The 9,241-nt window shown below is 31.4% G+C and overlaps 1 protein-coding gene across 1 annotated transcript; it reads left to right on the top strand.

The window, feature by feature from the left end:
* Positions 1-5,539: 5,539 nt before the first annotated feature.
* LOC111717479 (uncharacterized) lies at positions 5,540-9,179 on the top strand (the record flags this gene model as incomplete). The annotated part of the gene is made up of 5 exons (XM_023492978.1): positions 5,540-5,613; positions 6,057-6,188; positions 7,270-7,347; positions 7,681-7,770; positions 9,075-9,179. Coding segments are annotated over exons 1-5 (428 nt in total), but the record flags the coding sequence as incomplete, so codon positions are not given.
* Between the last annotated feature and the right edge of the window lie 62 nt (positions 9,180-9,241).

Genomic DNA, 9,241 nt, shown 5'->3' with positions numbered 1-9,241 from the left:
CCAACATATGTCCTATATCCGGTTACTTCCATCCACTCCAACTAGTTCTTATTTCCTCTAGATCTGGGAAAATGGGATCCTGTATGTGTGGGACCAGGGTTAGTTTTTTACAGGTATCCTTCATCCAGTCATCCTTCCAAGGGAGAGTTTACAGGTTTTGGCCGGTTCATAAATTGAAGTTTTTACTTATTTTATCTTATATCCGCAAACCCTTTTTTCAAGTGACCCTCCATTCAAGAGTGGCATGTCAAACTTACATTCATTCTCTTTAAACCTTTATTTGATTAAAAATGTCTTCAGTCTTCTATATCTAGCTTGATAAGTGTTTAATTCTGACAATTTCCTCACAAGATAAATGCGCAAATCACTTTTGTAAAGAAACAACAATCGTATAAATGAACTTTTTCATTCTTGATCAGATGCAGAGCTTTAAGGGTATCGTTGTGATTCGGACAAACCACTTTGTTAATGGAGGGTCACTCTAAATCATTAACAATAGTTAAATTTGAATCCGTTAATCAATTCAATGATTCATCATCAGTTAATGTTTTATTCATTTCGTTAAAAGAACTTTTTATTGAAGTTACGAGTCTAAAATATTTAAAGGAATTGAGTTTTAGCCACAAATTCAAATGTTCTAATCCCTATATCTTTGCAATTCGATGGTGTAAACCTCTGATATTTCAAACTACAACTATTTGATCAAACAGAATTCATAGTTTGAAATATCTAAGATCTACGACATCGGGTCACAAAGATCTATATAGGGGTTAAAAATCAGAGTTTGTGCCATAAACTCAATTCCTTTAAAGGCTTTATTTAAATAATTTAAAATATTTATCAGAGGTAGTTTTAGCAATCCACAGAAACATTGAAATACTTAAAAATAATTGGTCTCTAAAAATATTTTCATATGATCTTGCATTCCATTCATATGTTGACAATTGAGTTGAAAAGTAATGGTTTCAAATTTCATGAAATTTTTAGATTTTTAGATTTTCTGACAAACTAAATATCTCTAGACAGTCCCAGCATTGGATACCTTGGATACTTGTGGTGGAGATCTAATCATAGAAAATAGGACTCATATCAGGGAATACATGTATATATTTTGTTTCCTCGTTTTCCCTGGCTTCCCCTGACTTCCTCCGGTTTCCCCGGTTTCCCCGGTTTCCCCGGTTTCCCCGGTTTCCCCGGTTTCTCAGATTTTCCAGGTTTCCCAGGCTTCCCAGGTTTACCAAGTTTCCCTGGTTTCCTCTGGTTTCCNCGCCCGTTCCTTCCTTCTTCAAAAATTTTCACCAGAATTCTTAAAAGAGTTCTTGCAACAAATTCTGGTTTTCTAATTCCTATATCTTTGCAACCAAATTTAGTAGACCATTGATAATTCAAACTATGATTTCTGTTAGCTTCAATAATGAAAGTTTAAAATATCAAGGGTTTTTAGGTTGCAAAGGTTTATTATTTAATTACAGTTTGGGGCAAAAACTCAATTAAATTTAATTTTATAAAAAGTATCCAGTCTAAAACTTATTAAAGGGAGTGTCCGGCAATGTAAGGTTGTTGAACTGAGTATGCAGTGTTGTGGAAAACTTCTCTTTCGGATTAATTTGAGACATATTAAACTTTTTAAAGATCTGTAAATCCTGAGTTTGAGCCCAAATTCGACGTTCAAAACTCCTACTTTGGGGGTGGATACGCTTTAGTTTTTTTAAATCATTAAATAACGACAACGAAAAATAAAGTAAAATTATGCAGTAATCTAATTGGATGGTTAGGAACATATTTCACAAAAGAAATTTGTCAATTAATCAATGCTAAAATCGATTATTTCGTTTTCATTATTATATTGAGTTTCTAATTTTCTTTGAATGTATTCGCAGATTTCTTCAAATTCTTTAAATGTCGAAAATCTTTGTGAAAAATAAGAAACCAGAATAATGCGAACATAGAAACTAATAATTGAACAAGATTGCTTATCTTCGATGATAAGATTAATTTTTATTTTCTCAACACATTCCTATACATGACGTCTGTAGTTTATTGTAGAACTTTTTACATTTTATGTCGTCGTTTTTGAATAATTAAAAAAAAACTAAATCTGAAAACGTATCCACCCCCAAAGTAGGAGTTTCAGCATCGAATTTGCGCTCAAACTCAGGATTTACAGATCTTTAAAAAGTTGTATATGTCTCAAAAAATCCGAAAGAAAGGTTTCCACAACACTGCATACTCAGTTCAACTACCTTACATAGCCGGTCACTCCCTTTAAACAAACAGAATTTTCATTTTATTAATTAATTTTGTGTTAATTAAGAATTTGAAAATATTGTTGGAACCCCCGAATATTCCTACGATGAAGGGGGTAGAACAAGAAATAATAGCTATAAGGTGAGCAAGTTTTTGTTAAAAGCAACTTTAATAACTTGCTAGAAACATGGGTTCACTTGATGCCCTAGATAAATTAGAATAGATTGTTCATGCAGACTGTAAAGCTGAAAATTGTACAACCCCTTGTACATCATGAACTTGTCATTTGAAGAGGTCATTGAATACGTTTTACTTCTCGGGGTCAATCTGTAGAGTATTTTTTTTACTAATTTATTTAAAGAAGTTTAATAAAAACTAGGCCTCANTTGCCGTAAACCTTTATATCCAATGTACTGTATGTCAGTAGCTAGTCCATAGCTAAATTGCCATTTTTAATTTCAACTGTTACCCTCCGGTATGGTGAAGACGACATGAACAATCTATTCTAATATATCTAGGCTTGATGAGTATTTATAGTTTGTTAATTATTCTTGGATCCTCAATTTATTGACTTATCAGAGTTTCAATTTGAGCAATTTCTGCCAATTATGGGTTAAAATTATTCTATTTGCGCATAAACGCGCAAAATAAACTGGTTTTGCGCGTAATTTCGCGCAAAACCTGTTCCACATGATACGCGCAAAATATTTTGCGTCAAAATAGAAGAAAATTTGCGCACAAAATATCGCCCTTTCGTGGAAACCCTATAACTTATAAATAACTTAATAATAATAGGTACATATTACAAACATAAAATCACTTATTGAAATATATGATCTATCGTATATATGTATTTAGTTTAAAAGAAAATAAAAGGTGAAAAAAATATCAGAAAAGTTTTTTCTACTTAACAGAATCAAAACGTTTTTAAAATTTAAACAACAAAAAATAATGCAGTGGAAGGTAATACCGTGTAGTTTTAAATCGTTAATTGACTTAAATTAGAGTTCACTAAATAGTTGAAAATGAACGTAACATAATTGGCCATGTATGATGTGTCCAATGTGAAAGGATTTTAAAAAGTGCTAACGTTGCCTACCCTACTGCAGTGGAGAGGGGTAAAACTACAAAGATAGAGGCCCCTGGTCCCTTCCCATTCAGCGCCCCACATCTCTATATTCTGATAACATGAAATAATTTAAAAATAGATATTTAATTATATTCTGACGTCATGATTTCCAATATTCGATATATTTATAAAATGAAAATTAAAGTTTATCCTTAATCTCAAGCAATGTGAATACATGTAGGGTGGGGGATAAAGACACGTATTATGGAATAGGAAAAAGTAGATTGTTCTACTTAACTCCAAAAAGTATTGGTCTGAGGCTGTTGAGATTTTGTGACTTTTTCTAAACTGCCTTATGACTTCTTTTCCAAACTAAATCTTTGTTTTGACCCACTTTCAGTTGTCAAATTTTGAAATTTTTTAGCTTTTTGGAAAGCCTATGACAAAAGGAAAAGGATTGCACCAGTTTCGCAAAGCAAGTATAGAAAATTATTTGCATACAACCTGTCAAAAGAAATTTGCACATTTTAAGTTTTTCTTAATTACACCTCAGTCAGATTATTTAAATTTTGCAATTTTTTTGCATATTTGAAATGGCATGGTCAAGGACTTTTAAAAAGGTATATTTCATTATTTTTTAGACATTTGCACTGATGTAAAATTTGTCATATTTGGAATCAAACATTGGATTTACAGCGTATCCTGGTTTTCAAGCACCCCAGCAGGAATAGGGTTAAACTTTTTTGATTGCAAGAGGACATTTTATTTGAGTTAAAATAAAAATGTTCTTGCTTAAAGCAAAAATACTAAAGCAGGAAGATATTTATTTTCTTGAAAATATTTATTACCTCAAGTGTTTTTATAATCTCTAGTATAAAAGGCTGGGGGAAGGGGGGGGGGGGAATTGGCACCCTTCCCTCTACATTGAAAGTGGCATAAAGCGCCGACAATTTCCTCCTTTGCAAATCACCAAATGAAAACATTTAGCAAATAGAAGATATCAAAAGCAGAAAAATCGTTGTTGGATTTTCTTCAAATATTTCTTGTTGATTTTACTGAGAGGATATATTCTCAAATCATAGCATATATATCATATGAACATTTTAAATTATATATGATTGCAAATTTCCTTCAGATATTTTGTAATTTCACTCTATATAGACATTTTTTTAAAGGTATACAAAACAGTTAATTTTATTTCATCCAGGCAAAAATAATCGTTTAAGAAATATAAAGACATATGTAGGAGGAATTTAAACCTAAAATTTGATCAAATTAAAACTATTTTTGTTTTACTAGAAGTTCCTATAAGCAAGTATGTNCCCGGGCATAGGGGGATATCTAGAGAGGAACATTTTCTGAGGGCGGAGATGGAAATGTTGACTCACATATCCTTGCTGATGTTGAGAAGGGAGGAACTCCTGCTGTTGTTTGATACAGAGGTGGATCTGAGTGCTGAATACTAATCTCCTAAATATAAATATACAATTATTAATAAACTTGAATTAATAAATATGAACTAAGAGAGTTAATTATTGCGTTAAATTCTGATGTAGACCAAATTAAACTCGGGGTTTACAACAAAGATTAATTTTTTTTTGCAAATATTCAGAAAAGGGACAAAATACATTTGTAGGCATTGTACAGACCTTTCAAGAACAGTTTTAGTAGAATAAAACGACATTTAGCGGATGAAAAAGCTGAACCCGCTTTTTTCAGAGACACCGGGTACATTAGCAGGTTGCAAAGCTATACAGATTTTAAAAGTAAGATGTGTGTCTGGTAATCAGTTCCTCTTTGTATAAAAAACTTTTATTGATTTTCGAATGCATTTTGAAAACGTACTTTTCACAATTATTGGTGATATTGGAATTTCAATTAGTGTATAGTGTTTTATTCAATATAAATCATATTATTGTTTTCCTTGTAATTTTTTCTCTTCTTTCTTTTAATTTCTAAAATTTTCTGTAAGCAAACTTAAAACTATCATTAAAAAAACTTTTAGTACATTTATTTATCTGTAAATATTCATATAAAAAGAATTTGTAAGTATGCAAAGGTTAAAACTTTTGAATGAACTCAATGGAAACTTTCCCTTGAACCTGTGATTTTTCTCAATGGATTAAAATTTATGAAAGTTCCATGAACACATGCAGACTACTTTGATCTGGTTTAGACCTTACTAATAATTGGTTTTAAATGTATTCTTAAAGTTTAATTTTTAGGTCTAATTTAGTGACCAGTCCCCCAACACCTGAATACCTAAAGGAGGATATGTTTCAAACCAATCTTACATTGTAAGTTTTTTATGGTGGTACTTTTTATGGCATTTGCTTCTTTTAAAGAAAAAAACAATGACAACAAATGGGAAAAACTCTAGTCAGTCAATTCAATCTTAACATAGGGAAAAAGTTATTAAATACAAGAAGGACTTTAAAATCCTTCTCTAATTTTAAACCAAAAAAGAGACAATATGGTATTTTTGTTTGTTTACATCGAATAATAATAAATGCTAACCAGTAACCACTTTCTTCAATATTTACCTTTAAGATAAAAAATGTAGTCATTAGATTACGAACAAAACGATTCAATTTCACCGATCTTAAAATAAGTAATATTTAAAGATTTTTAAATAGTCCTATCAACGATTCACACTAGCTTTGAAGAATGTCCATGGAACTTGTTTTGAATCTTTGATTTAAAAAAAAATATAATTTCTTATTAAAAAACTTGCTTTCAGGACTCCAGCTCCGTCGAAGGGTATTCTGAAAAGTAGAAGCCAGACCCCTGAGTTCCAAAACCACAAGAAAAGGGTTGGAGAGAGAGGGAAGAAATTAGCAGACAAAGCTCTTAATCTTATTAATCCTATCAGGTATATTAATCCTATCAGGTATATTAATCCTATCAGGTATATTCATCCTATCAGGTATATTAATCCTTTCAGGTATATTCATCCTATCAGGTATATTCATCCTATCAGGTATATTAATCCTATCAGGTATATTCATCCTATCAGGTATATTAATCCTATCAGGTAAATTAATCCTATCAGGTATATTCATCCTATCAGGTATATTCATCCTATCAGGTATAACTCTAATTTAACAAGGATTAATCCTATCAGGTATAACTCTAATTCAACAAGGATTAATCCTATCAGGTATAACTCTAATTCAACAAGGATTAATCCTATCAGGTATAACTCTAATTCAACAAGGATAAATCCTATCAGGTATATAACTCTAATTCAACAAGGATTAATCCTATCAGGTATAACTCTAATTCAACAAGGATTAATCCTATCAGGTATAACTCTAATTCAACAAGGATTAATCCTATCAGGTATAACTCTAATTCAACAAGGATTAATCCTATCAGGTATATAACTCTAATTCAACAAGGATTAATCCTATCAGGTATAACTCTAATTTAACAAGGATTAATCCTATCAGGTATAACTCTAATTTAACAAGGATTAATCCTATCAGGTATAACTCTAATTCAACAAGGATTAATCCTATCAGGTGTAACTCTAATTTAACAAGGATTAATCCTATCAGGTATAACTCTAATTCAACAAGAATTAATCCTATCAGGTATATAACTCTAATTCAACAAGGATTAATCCTATCAGGTATAACTCTAATTCAAAAAGGATTAATTCTATCAGGTATAACTCTAATTCAACTAGGACTCAGGCAGTTAGTATAAAAGCCCAGTTTTAGTTCTAAAAGGAGGGCTATGAGTTATGTAAAAGAGTCAAATTAACCCTCCCCTCAAAGAAAAGCAAATTTTTAATATTAACATTTGCCTTTTTTACACTATGCAAAACGATTTTAATAGTTCTAATTTATTCAGTTGATTTGATATATTTTTCCTTTCCCACTTTACTCACGACAACTGTATGTTGAGAACTTGAGAGAGAAAAGTTTACCGACATATTTTACTACTAGAAAGTACGAGCAGCGTAGGAAAAAACTGAGAAAGAATTTAGAGTGGTGGGAGGATGAGAAAATCCCCAAGAATACCAGGTAAAGATTAGATAGGATGTCGTCTTCCTGACATAATTATTTCGTTATAGGCAAACAGCCAAAGGAATTTTAAGTTTCCTACAGACTAAGACATAAGTTACTTTTGTTATTCTACTTTTTAATGTATAAAAGCACCATGTGCTTTTTGATCCGGGATTAAGCACGGTTTAGGTTAAAAAGGTTATAAATCCAAACTACGAAGACGACATTACTTGCCTTGTCTGTTAAGTCAAAAACTATTTGTACAAGGTTTACAATCTATGGTTGTGAATAATTCTAAAGTATTCTGATATGATGTTGAAAATTAGTAAAGCAATTAATCTATCTTCACAGGCGTAAGATCAATTTTGCTGATCGCGAACGATCTTCAGTCCCGAGCCTGAGACTGAAGCGAAGAGTTTCAGAATCTACAATTCACTCCATGTAAGTAAATACAGTTATAATACAGTGGAGACCATAAAACAGTAGAAAATAAAAACTACATTTTTTCAATCTTGTATTTCACGTTGTTTTAAAGGAAATCTTTTTTACCCGAAACTTGAAAATCAAATTATTAAGTAAAATGGTTCTATATTCTACTACAGGGTGTCCCAAGGTTCTATATTCTAGTACAGGGTGTCCCACGGTTCTATATTCTAGTACAGGGTGTCCCACGAAACATGACAGTTGGTGAATAGTTTTCAATGTCTTCTTACACATACTGTATTAGATATAAAAGACGTTTTGCAGTTTATTTTTTTTTTAATGTTTAACTCATACATATTTTACTGTAAAATCAATGTTACTATAATGTAACTGTCATATAATAAATGTTATATTAGTCTCTTTAGTATCAAACAACTTATCAAGTTATGAAAGAGTACAATTTAAACTATTTACCAAATCTCATGTTTCGTGGGACACCCTGTACAATACATAAATCTACCTTCCACTTGTATCCCGCGCAATGTCGTCTTTACCACCCTTCCCCTTATCTCGGAGCCTGTGTGTAAAGTATACACTGCACAATTGCCGTGATTCATGTTTGTTGGACTATTTAAATCATAACAGTCGCCTTCCCTTTCCACAGTACGTTGTATACGTCTCACTGTAAACCTATCTGGTTGCAAATTGTTTTTATAAAAACTTAAGTTTAGTTTATTTCTACATTTTTTGGTAATTCTGCAAAATTCTATTGTTTTTTTGTTGTTTATTTGTCACAGGATTTTTTCTTGATCTGAACTCTGAACAAGGTTTATAAATTTGTTTACTCTATTGGCAAACATATTCGGATTTTGCAAAGCAGAAAATATAAACACTTTCTTACATCTTGTTTTATCCCTTTTAATGAAGCTCTGTACGAACATTCCAGGTTATTTATTGTAAATTTTGCTTACAATCATGTCGTTTTTGATTTTTAACCTGTCAATTTGTGTTCAGAGCTGTGTGAATTTGTGGGATATATAAATAATATTGAACGATGATTCATTTCGATATTAAATGTTACACTTTTAAATTTTAGGATCAATACTTGATCCTTTGTTAAAGTTTACATATCCTTTAATAATTGGGTATGAACACCTCAGGAATTAAGTTAATCCGTAGGTCTGCTGCCTGCATCACATGGAGATTCAATTCAGAGATTCAAACCCCAAAAGTTCTGACTTCTGTTTACAGTTTTATAAATTCAGATTCTTAGTTTTTAAATCAATTATTCTATTCTGTGTTTAACAAAATATTGTGTTTAGTGGAGTAAACTGTAGAGAGGATGAAAGCCAGGAGAAGCAGTCTCTTCTCCCTAGGCATACAAACATACAGACTTTTAAAGAAAACTTATACCTTTTTATAGAAGGGCACGTTTTTTCATTTCGTTCGCTAATCATGAACGACCCATTTGAGTTTGTTTAATCGTTCA

The sequence above is a fragment of the Eurytemora carolleeae genome, unplaced genomic scaffold, assembly GCF_000591075.1.
Source record: "Eurytemora carolleeae unplaced genomic scaffold, Eaff_2.0 scaffold2642, whole genome shotgun sequence".
NCBI lineage: Eukaryota > Metazoa > Arthropoda > Copepoda > Calanoida > Temoridae > Eurytemora > Eurytemora carolleeae.
Note: the sequence above shows the minus strand (reverse complement) of the source record. Positions and strands in the feature narration are given on the sequence as shown.